The 20477-nt window shown below is 42.0% G+C and overlaps 1 protein-coding gene across 3 annotated transcripts; it reads right to left on the minus strand.

Moving 5' to 3' along the window:
* Positions 1 to 5992: 5992 nt before the first annotated feature.
* COA6 (cytochrome c oxidase assembly factor 6) lies at positions 5993 to 20276 on the minus strand. 3 transcript variants are annotated; one of them, XM_065894566.1, is made up of 3 exons: positions 20248 to 20276; positions 19136 to 19295; positions 5993 to 6328 (listed from the first exon to the last, which is right to left on the minus strand). In XM_065894566.1, exons 2-3 carry the CDS (start codon positions 19277 to 19279, stop codon positions 6233 to 6235), a joined length of 240 nt encoding a protein of 79 aa, XP_065750638.1. In that variant the 5' UTR covers positions 19280 to 19295; positions 20248 to 20276; the 3' UTR covers positions 5993 to 6232. The 3 variants fall into 3 exon arrangements, with proteins under 3 accessions (XP_065750638.1, XP_065750640.1, XP_065750639.1); XM_065894568.1 differs by having other exon boundaries at positions 20241 to 20276; XM_065894567.1 differs by having other exon boundaries at positions 20038 to 20260.
* Between the last annotated feature and the right edge of the window lie 201 nt (positions 20277 to 20477).

Here is a 20477-nt window from a genome sequence, read left to right on the forward strand (position 1 = left end):
GAAATAAAACAATGTATTATAGAAAGGTCATTTCTGTCCTAGAAACTAGTATTGTCAGAAATGTGGCCCATGGTAGGAGGAAGGCAGAATTAGGGCAGCTCTGATTGATTACCTGTGAATACCACACCCCTGTCACGAGCGAGCACGGGGCGGGGGGAGCAAAGCTTCAGCGTGAGGAGGAGCCATTGGCCTCTTCTGATTCGCAGGGAGGAAACGTGCTTGGCAAGGTGCCAAACCAGCTTCCCTGTGAAGTTCATAACTTATTTTTAAAGCCATAAACTAGGCCATAATCGTTCATATGAAGTTTTTAGGAAATTTTCACATGCCATCTTCGCTCAGGGTTCAACTAGTGATTAGAAATAGTCTACCTTCTGACGGTTGTCAACGTGGACCCGAAGGAGGTGACACCCTTGCACATCGTTACCAGTAGTGGGAATGGAACCCACGAGGGTTGATGTGCTGTTTCTCTTCTTCTGAGGGTTTTTTGTTTGATATTAGGATTACTTTATTATTTAATGGTAACTGTCACCATCCAGCAATGCACTTCAATCATGTCTGGGTCCTTCCTTTTTTTTTCTTTTTTTTTTGTGTGTGTTTTTTTTTGCGGTACGCGGGCCTCCCACTGCTGTGGGCTCTCCCGTTGCGGAGCACAGGCTCCGGACGCGCAGGCTCAGCGGCCATGGTTTACGGGCCCAGCCGCTCCGCGGCATGTGGGATCTTCCGGGATCTTCCCGGACCGGGGCACGAACCCATGTCCCCTGCATCGGCAGGCGGACTCTCAACCACTGCGCCACCAGGGAAGCCCCTGGGTCCTTTTTTAATAGTAATTAAGTTTCAGAGTTCGTTACCTGTTATGTACTTTTTTCTTCTGTAGCTTTATTTTTTAATTTATTTTTTTACTCTACAATATCACTTATATGTAGAATCTAAAAAATAATACAAATGGATCTATATGCAAAACCGAAACAGACTCACAGATACAGAAAAAAAAAAAAACCTAGTGGGGGCTTCCCTGGTGGCGCAGTGGTTGAGACTCCGCCTGCCGGTGCGGGGGACGCGGGTTCGTGCCCCGGTCTGAGGGGATCCCACGTGCCGCGGGGGGGGCTGGGCCTGTGGGCCATGGCTGCTGAGCCTGCGCGTCCGGAGCCTGTGCTCCGCAACGGGAGAGGCCACAGCAGTGAGAGGCCCGCGTACCGGAAAAAAAAAAACACACACAAAAAAACCTAGTGGTTACCAAAGGGGAGAAGGAAGGGGGGAGGGCCAAGTTAGGGGTATGGGATTAACAGATACAAGCTACTATATATAAAATAGATAAGCAACAAGGATATACTGTATAGCACAGTGAACTATACCCAGTATCTTGAAATAACCTATAATGGAATATAATCTGTAAAAACACCGAATCACTATGCTGTACACCTGCAACTAACAATATTGTAAATGAACTATACTTCAATTTAAAAGAAAAAAAGAAAATGAATACAAAGAACTTGCATTTAAAGAAAATAGCCGAGACTATACAAACATATAGAGGAAGAAATGTAGAGAATAATTAGAATTAGGTGGGGTTTTCCACCCATTATATCATAAAGCAAATTTTGCACTCACATTCTTCATTCCACTTTGGAGGCTCAAGTCAGAATTAAAAGAGTCAATTTGTTGCTGGTCATTTGACATTAGCTCTTCGTTGTTACTGTAAGAATAATACATTCTCATGAGGAAAAAATTAAAAGTCTGGTGAAGGATGGAGAGGGGACAGTAAAAGTGGACGCCACATAAATCCAGGGTAGAATATTCAGTGGTGGGATTGAATAGAATTATATCATTTGGAAGCCCCAGAACAACATTTCTCCTCCTACTTCTCTATACTTCAGGTACAGTAATCCACCCCCATCACCTGGCACAGAGACGGAAATAAATAGGAACAAAGTGATAAGGTGACTTTCTCACAGTCTCACACATCAGTTGGCTTCAAAAATCAGACTAGTGTAATAAGAGTCAGCTTGATTTCCAGACAAAAGGATGTGAACATCCTCGGTTCGGCACCGAAAGCCTTGGCCCTTCTGAAGTCACTCATCACAAATTCCAGACATAACCTGCTGGAATTTGTCAGTGAGAATGCAGGTTGCAGCAAGGGCCAAGCTAGTCAACGCGGATGCCAAGTTCTCTGTCGTTCATTGTTTCTGCATTCCAGGCACTAAGCACGTTACGTGCATTTTCTCATGTAATCCCCAAGGACCTACGTGATGAATCTGGGAAAGGAACTGGAGACTGGGAGGCTCAGCAGTTTCTGGGCTCTTACTTTTCCAGGGAGAGTTCTCAAGTTGTAAGATTACCATGTGGGGGCTTGCCGCGGAACATTCTGGATTGTTTCCACTTTTCCAGTGAAAACAATGCCGCAGTGAAGACTCGCAGACGTGGTCTTGCTCGTTCCGCTGCTTTGAATCATACTGTTGACTCGTATTTCCGGGGTTCCGTATTGGCACACCCGACTCAGACTAGTGATAGAGCGGCCACCGAGCTCCAGCAAGACCCAGACCAGGAATTCCACGCGGCGGGGCAGTGCCTCTTCCCGGGAGGCGTGTCTGTAGCTTTATTAAAATAATTTTTGTTTTGCAGGAGAGCTGCAAAGATAGTGCATCGTTTCCATATGCCCTTCACCCAGATGCCTCTAATAGGATCTTACATAACCATGGACATTTATCAAAACTAAGCAGTTAACGTTGATAATGGTGCTGTTCACTAAGCGGACTACAATCCTGATCTATATCCAGATTTTCCACTTCCCACTAGTAACACTTCTTCTGTTCCAGGAGCACTGACTTTGGCATCCAGGATGCTGCTCCTTTATTACCTGGAATTCCTCTGTAAGGAAGTCTTGTCCTTTCGTCAGTCATCTGTTTATGGCAGGGTGGATGGTTGGCTCTTGTGTCTTTTGGCATGCCCTTTTTTTTTTTTTTAAAGTACTTTCTTACATTCTTATATACACAATGCTCCAGGCTCATCTTTACTCCCTCTGTACCAGTTGTAGAGTCAGACATTTCTCCAAGGATCACTGGTTCCATTTACTGGTGAATACTATTAGAAATCGAGATCTGGGTGCTGGATGTGCTCGTTGCTCCTGGACTTGTCACTGCAGGCCCTCTCAGTGGACAGAGCTAGGGGACCTGGGTGTCCACCAGCCCATGTGTGTACAAGTACTAGGTCCAGATATGTTCACATAAACAGGAATTCTTCCCGCTATCTCTGACACCAATCCAACACCACAAGGTTCATTCTAACATGCACCTCTTATTTTTAACTGCTTTTTCCTAACACAAACCTGGTTCTCATGACTGTAGTTTCAGAATTGCTGCCCCACAGCCCTGTGAAATTTAGCGATGTGCATAGTTCTTTTTGTCTTCAGTCTTACAGAATCCAGTCAGAACTCCATTTTTCAAAGTTACGTGGGTCAGCCCCTTTCTTATCCATCCCTTTCAGTGAGTTTGTCATATATTTATAATACTTAGATTCATTTACCATTCTTCGTTCCAAACTAGAATTCCTCCAAAATCCTGGTTGATTTCATTTTTATTTATTTACTTATTTTGAGATGGATGGGACTAATATTTTCTTTTTTTCTTTAGGCTGTGTGGGCTCTTCGTTCCTGCAGACGCACGGGCTTCTCTAGTTGCGACCCAAAGGCTCTAGAGCGCGTGGGCTCAGTAGCTGTGGCATGTGGGCTTTGCTGCAGTACGTGGAATCTTAGTTTCCCGACCAGGGATCGAACCCGGGCCCCCTGCATTGGGAGTGCAGAGTCTTAACCACTGGACCACCAGGGAAGTCCCCCTGGTTGATTTGATTTTAATGTGCACACAAAGTCACTCTCTACAGTGTACAGTCCTGTGGGCTTTGACAAGTGCATACATGGATGCACCACCACAGTGCCAAAGAAAACAGCTTCCAGCTAAAAATTCCTTTGTGTAACCCTTTCAGAGTCAACCCCTTTCCCCACCAGCAGTGAATGCCAGGTTTCTGTTGCTCTGCATCTTCATCAGTACTTGGTACTATCAACTTTTTTTAATTTAAGGCACTCTAATAGGTGTGTAGTGATAGGTCATCACAGTTTTAATTTACTCTACAAATAATATGGAGCATCTTTTCATAATATAATATTTCTAACACTATGAATAGAGTTGTGAAAATATTCACGTAATTTGCCTATTTTTTAAACTTGGGCTATATTTAAAATAAGGGTTTGTTATTCTGGATACAAGTTCTTTGATGAGATATGTGATCTGCAATATTTTGTCCCAGTTTTATCTTTTCATTCTCTTAATTGTATCTTTCACAGAGCAGAAATTTTTAATACTGATAAAGTCCAACTTAGCTTTTTTTTTTCCCTCTTATGGATTGTGCTTTTGAGGTCATCATCTAAAAATTCACCTCCAGGGCTTCCCTGGTGGCGCAGTGGTTAAGAATCCACCTGCCAGTGCAGGGGACACGGGTTCGATTCCTAGTCCAGGAAGATCACAGATGCCACGGGGCAACTAAGCCCATGCGCCACAACTACTGAGCCTGTGCTCTAGAGCCCGCGAGCCACAACTGCTGAAGTCTGTGTGCCTACAGCCCATGCTCTGCAACAAGAGAAGCCACTGCAATGAGAAGCCCACACACCACAAAGGAGATCCAATGCAGCCAAAAATAAAATAAATAAAACAAATTTTTTAAAAACTTAAGATGTTATAAAAATTCACTTCTAAACCCCAAATCATGCAGAATTTCTCCATATTTTCTTCTGGAAGTTATATAGTTTTATATTTTACATTTAAGTCTATAACCCATTTCGAGTTTTTTTGTGTTTTCTTTTTAACAAGGTGTAGTTTATGTCAAGGCTCTTTTTGTTGTGCACGGACATCCAATTCTTCCAGCACCATTTGCTGAAAAGATTATCCTTTACAGGATCGCCTTTTCACCTTGTCCAAACTCAGTTGACTCTAGCTGTGTGGGTATATTTCTGGGCTCTGTTCTGTTCTACTGAACTATGTGTCTATCCTTCTGCCAATACCATACTATCTTAATCACTGTAGCTTTACAATAAGCATTAAAATCGTATAATATGAATCTTCCAATTTTGTTCTTTTCAGAATTCTTTTGGCTATCTTAGGTCCTTTGACTTTCCATACAAATTTTAGAGTCAGCTTGTCAATATCTACCAAAAATCTTGAGATTTTGATTGGGGTTGTTTTGAACATAGAACAAACTGGGGAGAACTTAACAGTAAATTAACAACACTGAGTCTTCTAATCCATGAACACTGTACCTCTCCCCAATTAAGTTGATCTCTGATTTCAAGTGTTTTGTAGTTCTCAGGATATAGGTCCTGCACATACTGTTAGATTTATATGTAAGTACTCCTTTTATTTTTAGTTTTTTTAATGCTATTGTAAATGGCACATTTTAAATTTTATTTTAGATTCCAGCTGTTCATTGCTGGTATACACAAATATGATTTTCTTTTGTATATTGACCTTGTTTCCTGCCACCTTTCTAAGATTCACTTATTAATTCTAGGTGCTCTTTTTGTCGATTCTTTGGGATTTTCTACAGAGATAATCATATTGTCCATGAATAGAGCCAGTTTTATTTGTTCCTGCCCATTTGTGTGCTTTTTTTCTTTTGAGGTAGCTAGGAATCCAGTACCATGTTGAATAGGAGAAGTGAGGATATCCTTCCCTTGATACTGATTTGAGGGAAAAAGCATTCATTGTCTTATCATTAACTATATTAGCTGTAGGGTTTTTTGTTGATGGTCTTTATTATTTTACCTGTATATTTTAAGTTGAACCTTCTTCCATTCCTCATTTTTTTCTGTCTGTGTTAAAATGCTAACTCCCAGGACAATGGCAAATCTTATTTTTTTCAGTGTATATCCATATCTCTATCAATAATAGTATTTGCCTACTACCCATCCTCCAACAACAAAAAAGGTACATGTTTTCATAATAAGCTTTAATTTTGTTTTTTTTCTTAAAATATGTGTTTTTTACTCAATTAAGCATATTTCATACCATTTTATTTCAAGTCTGTCTTTTGAAAATTGGAATCTTGTTACTTGACCATTTAAATTAAGAGTTGTATATATGGAACAAGCATTGGTGTTTGCCATCATTCAAACTACTGTTGTCACATAGAGCATTTTTGAATGTCCAGAAAAAATAATTTCAACCTTTCTGAAATGTTCAGGAACAGCCTAGGACTTTGCGGCTGTTTTCGGAGGCTGGAACTCTCCGGCTTCAAATTTTTCTTTGAATTTTAAGTAGTCTCTTCTTTTATCAAAATATTTTATCTGTTGAGAAAAAAGGGTCTGAGATAAGGGCAAGCTATGCAGCTTAAACAAAAGCACAGATTTAAATGTAACTAATTATTCAATATAAATCATGTAAGTAGCCTAAGTAATTTATATTTTAGAACCATTTTGAATCAGTGCATCTTATGTATAAGAGTCTCTAAAGAGAGTATAGACCAGTGAGTCCTAACCCTTTTTGAGTTACTGATCCTGCTGAGAATTTGAGTGCCCTGTGCACCTTCTCAAGAAGTGTATGTGCTTACACATGTGAAATGTACTATGTAAGTTCACAGTCCATAGGACTCTCAGGTCATAAGACTTCATGATTTAGAACTCCGGCAGCTCGGGGTCTCTTCCCTACGCCGTCACGGAACTCCCCGGAGGCCAAGGGGAGGGCGGCCTCACTGAGGCTGCCGGTTCTGGAGGGGCCCCGGAGGCCGAAGCTGCGACACTCGTGTGGACGGCGGGCCGGAGATTTATCCTGTAATAAAATACCGTCTATCGAAAGACGTACATGTGAACCACTATCTTTTTTGCAGTTTATAAATCTTGGTTGCAATTTACTCACAGAACTGAGCTTTGGAACTTCCAGGCCCAGCATGGAATGCACTTTTTCCACAAGTAATACACCAAAAGTACATCTACACGTGGAACAACTGCTACAGAACACCTACTGAACACTGGCAGAAGACCTCAGACCTCCCAAAAGACAACGAATCATCACAAATTGAGGAGGTGGACTATGGAGAGCAAGATTTATGATATTTTCCCCTTTTCTTCTTTTTGTGAGTGTGTATGTGTATGCTTCTGTGTGAGAGTTTGTCTGTATAGCTTTCCTTCCACTATTTGTCCTAGGGCTCTATACATCCTTTTTTTTTAAATTTTTTTTCTCTTAATTATTTTTATACTTTAATAAATTTATTATATTTTATCTTATTTTATTTTACTTTACCTTCATCCTTTCTTCTTTTCCTTCCTTCCCTCCTTCCTTTCTTCCTCCCTCCCTCCCTCCTTCCTTCCTTTCTTCCTTCCTTCCTTCCCTCCTTCTTTCCTTTCCTTCCTTCCTTCCTTTCTTTCTTTCTTCCATCCTTCCTTTCTTTCGTCCTTCCTTCCCTCCTTCCTCCTTTCCTTTCCTTCCTTCCTTCCTTCCTTTCTTTCTTTCTTCCTTCCTTCCCTTTCCTTCCTTCCTTCCTTCCTCCCTGCCTCCCTCCCTCCCTCCCTCTCTCTCTCTCTCTCTCTCTCTCTCTCTTTCTTTCTTTCTTCTAATTCTTTCTTTCCACTTTTTCTCACTTTTATTCTGAGCCATGTGGATGAAAGGCTCTTGGTGCTGCAGCCAGGAGTCAGTGCTGTGCCTCTGAGGTGGGAGAGCCAACTTCAGGACACTGGTCCACAAAAGCCCTCCCAGCTCCACATAATATCAAACGGTGAAAATCTCCCAGAGATCTCCATCTCAACACCAACAACCAGCTTCACTCAACGATCAGCAAGCTACACTGCTGGACACCCTATGCCAAACAACTAGCAAGACAGGAACACAAGCCCACCCATTAGCAGAGAGGCTGCCTAAAATCATAATAAGGCCACAGACACCCCAAAACACACCACCAGACGTGGACCTGCCCACCAGAAAGACAAGATCCAGCCTCATCCACCAGAACACAGGCACTAGTCCCCTCCCCCAAGAAGCTTACACAACCCACTGAACCAACCTTAGCCACTGGGGACAGACACCAAAAACAACAGGAACTACGAACCTGCAGCCTGCAAAAAGGAGACACCAAACACAGTAAGATAAGCAAAATGAGAAGACAGAAAAACACACAGCAGATGAAGGAGCAAGATAAAAACCTACCAGACCTAACAAATGAAGAGGAAATGGGCAGTCTACCTGAAAAAGAATTCAGAATAATGATAGTAAAGATGATCCAAAATCTTGGAAATAGAACAGACAAAATGCAAGAAACATTTAACAAGGACCCAGAAGAACTAAAGATGAAACAAACAATGATGAACAACACAATAAATGAAATTAAAAATACTTTGGACGGGATCAATAGCAGAATAACTGAGGCAGAAGAACGGATAAGTTACCTGGAATATAAAATAGTGGAAATAACTACTGCAGAGCAGAATAAAGAAAAAAGAATGAAAAGAACTGAGGACAGTCTCAGAAACCTCTGGGACAACAGTAAACGCACCAATATTCGAATTATAGGGGTTCCAGAAGAAAAAGAGAAAAAGAAAGGGACTGAGAAATTATTTGAAGAGATTATAGTTGAAAACTTCCCTAATATGGGAAAGGAAATAGTTCATCAGGTCCAGGAAGCACAGATAGTCCCATACAGGATAAAACCAAGGAGAAATACGCCAAGACACATATTAATCAAACTGTCAAAAATTAAATACAAAGAAAACATATTTATTAAAAGCAGGAAGGGAAAAACAACACATAACACACCAGGGAATCCCCATAAGGTTAACAGCTGATCTTTCGGCAGAAACTCTGCAAGCCAGAAGGGACTGGCAGGACATATTTAAAGTGATGAAGGAGGAAAACCTGCAACCAAGATTACTCTACCCAGCGAGGATCTCATTCAGATTTGATGGAGAAATTAAAACCTTTACAGACAAGCAAAAGCTGAGCGAGTTCAGCACCACCAAACCAGCTCTACAGCAACTGCTAAAGGAACTTCTCTAGGCAAGAAACGCAAGAGAAGGAAAAGACCTACAGTAACGAGCCCAAAACAGTTAAGAAAATGGGAATAGGAACATACATATCGATAATTACCTTAAATGTAAATGGACTAAACGCTCCCACCAAAAGACACAGACTGGCTGAATGGATAAAAAACAAGACCCATATATCTGCTGTCTACAAGAGACCCACTTCAGACCTAGAGACACATACAGACTGAAAGTAAGGGGATGGAAAAAGATATTTCATGCAAATGGAAACCAAAAGAAAGCTGGAGTAGCAATTCTCATAACAGACAAAATAGACTTTAAAATAAACACTATTAGAAGAGACAAAGAAGGACACTACATAATGATCAAGGGATCAATCCAAGAAGAAGATACAACAATTGTAAGTATTTATGCTCCCAACATAGGAGCACCTCAATACATAAGGCAAATACTAACAGCCATAAGAGGGGAAATCGACAGTAACACATTCATAGTAGGGGACTTTAACACCCCACTTTCACCAATGGACAGATCATCCAAAATGAAAATAAATAAGGAAACACAAGCTTTAAATGATACATTGAAAAAGATGGACTTAATTGATATTTATAGGACATTACATCCAAAAACAACAGAATACACATTTTTCTATAGTGCTCATGGAACATTCTCCAGGATAGATCATATCTTGGGTCACCAATCAAGTCTTGGTAAATTTAAGAAAATCGAAATTATATCAAGTATCTTGTCCGACCACAACACTATGAGACTAGATATCAATTACAGGAAAAGATCTGTAAAAACTACAAACACATGGAGGCTAAACAATACACTACTTATTAATAACGAAGTGATCACTGAAGAAATCAAAGAGGAAATGAAAAAATACCTACAAACAAATGACAATGGAGACACGACGACCCAAAATCTATGGGATGCAGCAAAAGCAGTTCTAAGAGGTAAGTTTATAGCAATACAATCCTACCTTAGGAAACAGGAAGCATCTCGAATAAACAACCTAACCTTGCACCTCAAGCAATTAGAAAAAAAAGAACAAAAAAACCCCATATTTAGCAGAAGGAAAGAAATCATAAAAATCAGATCAGAAATAAATGAAAAAGAAATGAAGAAAAAAATAGCAAAGATCAATAAAACTAAAAGCTGGTTCTTTGAGAAGATAAACAAAATAGATAAACCACTAGCGAGACTCATCAAGAAAAAAACGGAGAAGACTCAAATCAATAGAATTAGAAATGAAAAAGGACAAGTAACAACTGACACGGCAGAAATACAAAAGATCGTGAGAGATTACTGCAAGCAACTCTATGCCAATAAAATGGACAATCTGGAACAAATGGACAAATTCTTAGAAATGCACAACCTGCCAAGACCGAATCAGGAAGAAATAGAAAATATGAACAGACCAATCACAAGCACAGAAATTGAAACTGTGATTAAATATCTTCCAACAAACAAAAGCCCAGGACCAGGTGGCTTCACAGGCCAATTCTATCAAACATTTAGAGAAGAGCTAACACCTATCCTTCTCAAACTCTTCCAAAATACAGCAGAGGGAGGAACACTCCCAAATTCCTTCTGCGAGGCCACCATCACCTTGATACCAAAACCAGACAAGGATGTCACAAAGAAAGAAAACTACAGGCCAATATCACTGATGAACATAGACGCAAAAATCCTCAACAAAATACTAGCAAACAGAATCCAACAGCACATTAAAAGGATCATACACCATGATCAAGTGGGGTTTATTCCAGGAATGCAAGGATTCTTCAATATACGCAAATCTATCAATGGGATAAACCATATTAACAAACTGAAGGAGAAAAACCATATGATCATCTCAATAGATGCAGAGAAAGCTTTTGACAAAATTCAACACCCATTTATGATAAAAACCCTGCACAAAGTAGGCATAGAGGGAACTTTCCTCAACATAATGAAGGCCATATATGACAAGCCAACATCATCCTCAATGGTGAAAAACTGAAAGCATTTCCACTAAGATCAGGAACAAGACAAGGTTGCCCACTCTCACCACTCTTATTCAACATAGTTTTGCAAGTTTTAGCCACAGCAATCAGAGAAGAAAAGGAAATAAAAGGAATCCAAGTCGGAAGAGAAGAAGTAAAGCTGTCACTGTTTGCAGATGACACGATACTACACATAGAGAATCCTAAAGATGCTACCAGAAAACTACTAGAGCTAATCAATGAATCTGGTAAAGTAGCAGGACACAAAATTAATGCACAGAAATCTCTGGCATTCCTACGCACTAATGATGAAAAATCTGAAAGTGAAATCAAGAAAACACTCCCACTTACCACTGCAACAAAAAGAATAAAATATCTAGGAATAAAGCTACCTAAGGAGACAAAAGACCTGTATGCAGGAAATTATAAGACACTGATGAAAGAAATTAAAGATGATACAAATAGATGGAGAGATATACCATGTTCTTGGATTGGAAGAATCAACATTGTGAAAATGACTCTACTACCCAAAGCAATCTACAGAGTCATTGCAATCCCTATCAAACTACCACTGGCATTTTTCACAGAACTAGAACAAAAAATTTCGCAACTTGTATTTGTATGGAAACACAAAAGACCCCGAATAGCCAAAGCAATCTTGAGAACGAAAAAAGGAGCTGGAGGAATCAGGCTCCCTGACTTCAGAATATACTACAAAGCAACAGTAATCAAGACAGTATGGTACTGGCACAAAAACAGAAAGATAGATCAGTGGAACAGGATAGAAAGCCCAGAGATAAACCCACGTACATATGGACACCTTATCTTTGATAAAGGAGGCAGGAATGTACAGTGGAGAAAGGACAGCCTCTTCAATAAATGGTGCTGGGAAAACTGGACAGGTACATGTAAAAGTATGAGATTAGATCACTCCCTAACACCATACACAAAAATAAGCTCAGAATGGATTAAAGACCTAAATGTAAGGCCAGAAACTATCAAACTCTTAGAGGAAAACATAGGAAGAACACTCTGACATAAATCACAGCAAGATCCTTTCTGACCCACCTCCTAGAGTAATGGAAATAAAAACAAAAATAAACAAATGGGACCTAATGAAACTTCAAAGCTTTTGCACAGCAAAGGAAACCATAATCAAGACCAAAAGACAACCCTCAGAATGGGAGAAAACATTTGCAAATGAAGCAACTGACAAAGGATTCATCTCCAAAATTTACCACCAGCTCATGCAGCTCAATAACAGAAAAACAAACAACCCCATCCAAACATGGGCAGAAGACCTAAATAGACATTTCTCCAAAGAAGATATACAGAATGCCAACAAACACATGAAAGAATGCTCAACATCATTAATCATTAGAGAAATGCAAATCAAAACTACAATGAGATATCATCTCACACCAGTCAGAATGGCCATCATCAAAAAATCTAGAAACAATAAATGCTGGAGAGGGTGTGGAGAAAAGGGGACACTCTTGCACTGCTGGTGGGAATGTGAATTGGTTCAGCCACTATGGAGAACAGTATGGAGGTTCCTTAAAAAACTACAAATAGAATTACCATATGACCCAGCAATCCCACTACTGGGCATATACCCTGAGAAAACCAAAATTCAAAAAGAGTCATGTACCAAAATGTTCATTGCAGCTCTATTTACAATAGCCCGGAGATGGAAACAACCTAAGCGCCCATCATCGGATGAATGGATAAAGAAGATGTGGCACATATACACAATGGAATATTACTCAGCCTTAAAAAGAAATGAAACTGAGTTATTTGTCATGAGATGGATAGACCTAGAGTCTGTCATACAGAGTGAAGTAAGTCAGAAAGAAAAAGACAAATACCGTATGCTAACACATATATATGGAATTTAAGGGGAAAAAAATGTCATAAAGAACCTAGGGGTAAGATAGGAATAAAGACGCAGACCTACTGGAGAACGGACTTGAGGATATGGGGAGGGGGAAGGGTGAGTTTTGACAGGGCGAGAGAGAGTCATGGACATATACACACTAACAAACGTAGTAAGGTAGATAGCTGGGGGGAAGCAGCCGCAAGGCACAGGGATATTAGCTCGGTGCTTTGTGACAGCCTGGAGGGGTGGGATGGGGAGGGTGGGAGGGAGGGAGAAAAAGAACAAAAAAACTAAGCAATACATTAACATGGGGAAAAACTGAATTTTTGTAAATTTTGTAATATCAGAGTAACTCACAAATTAGCCTGGAGACAGAAACCGTTCTAATCGAGCTGTCTTCTTAAAGGCAAGTGTCTAAAAGGCTCTGGAGCTGTGTTTTTTGTTGTTGTTTTTTTTATTTTAGAAGAATCAGATCATCAGCTTCCTCTATGGCAAGTAATAAAGTCTTGCTTAGTGGAAAAAAAAAAAAAAAAATCTTCCAACAAACAAAAGCCCAGGACCAGGTGGCTTCACAGGCGAATTCTATCAAACATTTAGAGAAGAGCTAACACCTATCCTTCTCAAACTCTTCCAAAATACAGCAGAGGGAGGAACACTCCCAAATTCCTTCTGCGAGGCCACCATCACCTCGATACCAAAACCAGACAAGGATGTCACAAAGAAAGAAAACTGCAGGCCAATATCACTGATGAACATAGATGCAAAAATCCTCAACAAAATACTAGCAAACAGAATCCAACAGCACATTAAAAGGATCATACACCATGATCAAGTGGGGTTTATTCCAGGAATGCAAGGATTCTTCAATATACACAAAAATAAGCTCAGAATGGATTAAAGACCTAAATAGAAGGGAGGAAACTATCAAACTCTTAGAGCGAAACATAGGCAGGACACTCTATGACATAAATCACAGCAAGATCCTTTCTGACTCACCTCCTAGAGTAATGGAAATAAAAACAAAAATAAACAAATGGGACCTAATGAAACTTCAAAGCTTTTGTACAGCGAATGAAACCATAAACAAGACCAAAACACAACCCTCAAAATGGGAGAAAATATTTGCAAATGAAGCAACTGACAAAGTGTTCATTTCCAAAATTTACAAGCAGCTCATGCAGCTCAATAAGAAAAAAAACAAAGAACCCAATCCAAAAATGGGCAGAAGACCTAAATAGACATTTCTCCAAATAAGATATACAGACTGCCAACAAAAACATGAAAGAATGCTCAACATCACTAAGCATTAGAGAAATGCAAATCAAAACTACAATGAGATATTATCTCACAGCAATCAGAATGGCCGTCATCATAAAATCTAGAAACAATAAATGCTGGAGAGGGTGTGGAGAAAAGGGGACACTCTTGCACTGTTGGTGGCAATGTAAATTGATACAGCCACTGTGGAGAACAGTATGGAGGTTCCTTAAGAAACTACAAATAGAACTACCATATGACCCAGCAATCCTACTACTGGGCATATACCCTGAGAAAACCATAATTCAAAAAGAGTCATGTACCATTGCAGCTCTATTTACAATAGCCCAGAGATGGAAACAACCTAAGTGTCCATCATCGGATGAATGGATAAAGAAGATGTGGCACATATATACAATGGAATATTACTCAGCCGTAAAAAGTAATGAAATTGAGCTATTTGTAATGAGGTGGAAAGACCTAGAGTCTGTCATACAGAGTGAAGTAAGTCAGAAAGAAAAAGAGAAATACCATACGCTAACACATATATTTGGAATTTAAGGGGAAAAAATGTCATGAAGAACCTAGGTTTAAGACAGGAATAAAGACACAGACCTACTAGAGAATGGACTTGAGGATATGAGGAGGGGGAAGGGTAAGCTGTGACAAAGCGAGAGAGAGGCATGGACATATATACAGTACCAAACGTAAGGTAGAGAGCTAGTGGGAAGCAGCCGCATAGCACCGGGCGATAAGGTCGGTGCTTTGTGATCGCCTGGAGGGGTGGGATAGGGAGGGTGGGAGGGAGGGAGACGCAAGAGGGAAGAGATATGGGAACATGTATATATATATAACAAATTCATTTTGTTGTAAAGCAGAAACTGACACACCAGTGTAAAGCAATTACACTCCAATAAAGATGTTAAGAAAAAAAAAGGACTTCATGATTTAAAGACATTGTACAGGTTTTTCCTGTCAACTAAGTTCAACAAGTTTTTTAATTCACCAGCCATCATATTTGTATTAAGTTTATCTTATCCGGAACATACATTTAAGGAGATAGACACATAGTTAAAAATTATATTCGTGAACTATGAATAAGTAAACTGATGGCAAAACTTTCATACACTAAATATTTCATTTTATTATTTCTATTTACATCCTCCTCTTGCCATAGGGAATTTGGAGTTTCTTAAATCCCCATATCCTGAAACAGTAAAATCACAGAAGTAGAAAATCAAGGCCAACCACCAAATCCTCATAGCATCTGCACCTGAGTTGCTTTGCAGACAAGACAAAGGCATGATACCACACACGTTTTCACTGTCAGAACAGAAAAGCTTTTCTTAGGATTTAATTCTTAAATATTTCAGTAGAGCCTGAGTTAAGAATGTAAAACTGTGCCTGCCCTGTCTCAAGCTGGGATAAGAGACTCAGATAAAGCCAGCTACAAAGTTAACGTTCCTCTGTAGGACACACCGCAGCCAGACACTGTCCTAAGAGACCCCTTTGAGTGACTAATGCTTTTTTTTTGGGGGGGGGCTGTGTTGGGTCTTCGTTGCTGTGCGCGGGCTTTCTCTAGCTGCAGCGAGCAGGGGCTACTCTTCGTTGCGGTGCACGGGCTTCTCATTGCAGTGGCTTCTCTTGTTGTGGAGCACAGGCTCTAGGAGTGCGGGCTTTAGGAGTTGCGGCACGCAGGCTCAGTAGTTGTGGCTTGTGGACTCTAGAGCGCAGGCTCAGTAGTTGTGGCGCACGGGCTTAGTTGGTCCGTGGCATGTGGGATCTTCCCGGACCAGGGCTGGAACCTGTGTCCCCTGCACTGGCAGGTGGATTCTTAACCACTGCACCACCAGGGAAGTCCCTACCGCTTTCTTATTCACCAAGAAACTCTGTTCTCTAAAATCAAACTATCAGAAATTTGCTCTTTGAAGTTGTTTTGGTAAGAATGCAACACCCCACTTTTGCCTGGGAGGGATCTGATAGGCACTTTGACAAAAAGAAGCAGTCTTGATTTCCAACTCAGGTGCAGGACTTCACATAAGGATTTCTGAGCATGACGACATGGAAGCATTAATCTTTGTGGAAAATAAGACCCTGGGTCCACTTCTCAGTCCAGAGTTGACGACCTGCTTATACACAGCCCTGCTTTGCTCTGAATCTATCAAAGCACCACTTCATTTCAGTTTCACCTAAACTCCATCCTTCCCCAAACGCTCTGATAGCTCCTTTCCCTTGGCTGGTGAAACGCCCACAGCAGCTCCAGTGCGTGGGGCTCCCTGGTTAGAGCACGTTAATAAATCTCACTGTCAGACTCCACACCCCTGGTGTCCTTAGGCTGACTGAGCTGGGACGGGTGTTATATGTAAAGGGCACCAGATGAAGAAGTGGAGAATGCTCTTAACGTTTTTGTGGCAAATCAATAGATCTTTGCATCTCTTGTCACATCTCCAACTGCCTAAATGACAATGCCATTTAGTGGTCCTACTTATACTTCAGTCCCAACTTGTCCAGAACTCAGCTCCTCTCCAGACATGTTTCTCCTCCCGTCATCTATTTCAGTGACCGCGTCACTGTCCACCCAAATGCTCCGATCTCTTTCCCCCTCTTGATCGCGACAGTACAGGCCCACATCATTCCTCACGTGGATTGTTTTAATAGCTCTTTAACTGGTTTCTCTACCCTCCTTCATCCATCCATCACACCGCTGCCAAGAATAATCTTTTTGAAATTCCAATTTGATCATGGCACTGCTTGTTTAAAGATCTTTCAAGGTATCCCTACTGCCTTCAAGGTCAACATCCAAACTTCTCAGTAAGACAAATCAGGTCATTCATGGCTCAATCTCTGCCCATCTGTCTATCTTCTGGGTTTACCACCAGTCCCTGAAATGCTACCCGTCCAGAGCTACCCCATTTCCTGAATGTGCTGATTTCTCATGCATCTTGCTTCCATGCCTTTGCATATACCGTACTCTCTGCTTGAAAAGCTCTGCTCCAGTCTTTTCCATTCAATTAACAGTTGAGGACCCTCGACATGTGGCACCTCGAAGAGGCTAATGTCCAAAAGGCTAATAAACCAACAAGCAATTCTTGAGAAGCACTGTGTATGTATAATGCTAGTGTCCTCTAAGCCATTAGATGAGATGCAGGATAGTAGCATGAATGCCAAAATACTGGAATTTCTGAGACATTTCAAAGGTTCACAGGGAAAAGACAGTATCTGAAATTGATGTTAGGATCAAGTATCTTGGCTGTCCGGTTGCTCTATTTGTGGAAGACCGCGTTGGATGATGCTACAATAACAGACGTGATCCCTGCTCCTTCCTAAGTTACGAACCAATAGGAGGCTTTAAATCGGGCCATTATGCAAGGCCGACTGAGGAGCACTATAAAAGGGATAAGCAAAGGGGCAGAGAAGAGTAATTTGGTTTTGTGACAGCACAGTTTTATGGCATATTTATTATGTAAGAAATTTTTATTTTTAGTGTTTTATCATAGAAGTATTCATTGTGAATCTCTATTTGGTGGTTTTATTTTTACCTTTATTCTCTGGCTGTGGCTTCAGCTAAGTAAAAGAATCCAAACTTTGCAATCAGAGAGACCTACTTTCAAATCCCCTCTCTACTACTTGGCTGGTTAGCCGATCTTGAACAAATCATTTCACCTTTCTGAGCCTTAGTTTCTATTACATAAAAGAGATACAATAGTACCTCACAAGACTGAATGAAAATTAAAGCTAATGGAAACACAATTTCTCACACAGAATGCACTCAGAGAATACTCCCATCACTTCTCCCTCTGTCTCCTTCCCCACCTTCTCTCACAAATCTCTGTAAATACCGTTCGCTTTTATTCTATGGCCACTGGGCATGACTCCTGAGTAGAGAGCACGGGTGAAAAGGGAGCAAAGGGCTGAGGGTGCAGGCTGGGAAAGGGAGCTCAGTTACAGACTAAGAATAGTCTGCAGATGACAACGGTTTTCCCTGGGAGCACGGCTGTCAGTGTCAGATGCAGCAGCAGTTATTCTGATTGCTTTGCTCTACCGCTCCCTTCTTTGTTGGCGTAACCTATAACTTTGTAGGTTACTGTCAGTTTCTCTAACAATGTTCATGTCATAACTCTTGCGTGGTTCAGTATCCATGTGGTTGATCCTGCCAGACCCTGGCCTCTCAGGTCCTTGGCCTCTTTCTTCAATGATCTTGTCCTCCAACCCACCTTACTGCCAGGATCAAAGCCTAGGCCTCGTCCTTACCAACAAACACAGCCCTGCCGTAATCTCAATTCCGAGCATCCCATTCTCCAGCCCCAACAGTGAAAAAGCAAGTTATTTCAATGCTCTGGGCTTCAGTCGCCTCCTCTGGAAATTGACGGCAACACCGCCCATCTCAAAGGGTAGTGATGAAGGAGCATCAGGCACTCACACAGGGGCACTTACTAAGCCCAGTGATGTTAGTTCCCTTTTCCAACCCCTCCCATTCTAAGGACTGGCAATACAGAGCAAGAGCCCGTGTCGGCGAGGCACTTGGAGCAGCTGGTGGCAAAATCCACCATATGATCATTTAGTTTCTTCCACTTTCTAAACTCCTTTGTATTTGCATTTTGGGTATATGACCATATGATTTGTGGCGGGCAACTGGGAATGCTTTATTTCTGATAGCAGCTCTAGGCCAATGAATTTGCCAACTCTTGCCCAAGAGTAAATACTATCCCTTCAGAAGATCCAGGAGAAATCTACCAATTTAGAAGGCTGGAATTTTTTGGTTAGCGTGCGTATGTTTTGCTTTCAATCATCTTTAAAGTGTCAGGTGACATTTTCCAAAGGTGTGCCTGCTATGTACATAAAACAAGCCTGGATTACGAGACAAGGTTTTCTCTGCTGCTCACGGAAACCGCTCATTTGACATGCCTCAAACGGTGCCTCATTTCATAGCCCACCACTCACCGTAAGCTCTATGTATTTTGACAGCAAACAGAAACACGTCCCAGTGTGACTTACCCACTGTTGGGGACAGCTTGATTCAAATGAGCTTCTTAACTTCTTGCACCGAGAAGCGTCCTCTGTGTTCTCATCTAAACACTTCCAGTACTCATCCCGGGCTCCCCAGCAAGCCTGCCTTTCTTTCATAGATGGGGCTGCCATTCCTAGTGGGCTCAAGCTGCCAACCAAAACATGTGATATTAGCAAGGAACTTGTAATTCGAGAGAAGGTAAGCCAAAGAAAACATACTGTTGCTCCCTCCAAACCCCTCTTTTTTCAAAGTTATGCCTCCGTTTCTTAATGATGTGACTGAAACCAATCAGTTCTATTACATTAACGGTATCGTAAGAGCACTCGCTTTTGACGCTTATCCCTTACACCAGGTAATTTGCTCCATTGCTGGAGTGGCAGCTTGGTCTCAGAAAGCCGGAGTTAGGGGCTTCCCTGGTGGCGCAGTGGTTGACAGTCCGCCTGCCGATGCAGGGGACGCAGGTTCGTTCCCGTCTGGGAAGATCCCACATGCCGCGGAGCGGCTGGGCCCGTGAGCCATGGCCGCTGAGCCTGCGCGTCCGGAGCCTGCGCTCCGCAACGGGAGAGGCCACAGCTGTGAGAGGCCCGCGTACCGCAAAAAAAAAAAAAAAAAAGCCGAAGTTAGAATTACGGCTCTCACACGGTCTGTCACTAAGACACTTCAGTTATCCTCTCGAGCCTGTTTCCCCTTCGATAAAACAGGGGAGCGGTGCCCATTTTACGAGGTTGCTGTTCGAACCAAAGTGCTATACAAATAAATGCACGAGGGCAAAATCACCAGGCAGTACACGGAGTGCTGCTGCGTCTTGCAGAAGGCTCGCAGAAAGTCAGCGACCTCCGGGGTCCATACCCTCCCCGGCCCGCCCCGCCAGCCCCGCCAGCAAGCCCACCTCTCCGCCCGCCCAGAACCAGGCTCCCTTCGGCGCCGACTGGAGCAGAGGCACGCAGCCCAGCAACCAAGAAAGAAGGTCGCGGTGCCGAAGACTGGCGCCGCACTGCCGCCTCGCCCGCCGGAACTCAAGCGTCGTAGAACCCCGCCCCCTCAAGGAAACAATCCACGCGGCGAATGCGCTGGCCTTGGAATGATCCTTACGGGCTACCGTTCGCTGTTCCAGGAGGGCGGGACTTCCTGTTCCGTTCTGTTACCTGTCGCAGTGACTTCCGGGCCTGCTCGGGCGAGGGAGGCGGGTCCTGGGGCTGTGGGGGTGGGAAGTGAGTGGGATCGGGTCACTCCTCAGAGCGGTCTTGGCTTTATTAACGTCTCGGTGCCTCTCTCCCTGCAGTTTTTCGTGATTTTAACGAACTGTGCTTCTTTCATGAATCTAAATTT

The sequence above is a fragment of the Phocoena phocoena genome, chromosome 16, assembly GCF_963924675.1.
Source record: "Phocoena phocoena chromosome 16, mPhoPho1.1, whole genome shotgun sequence".
Taxonomy (NCBI): Eukaryota; Metazoa; Chordata; class Mammalia; order Artiodactyla; family Phocoenidae; genus Phocoena; species Phocoena phocoena.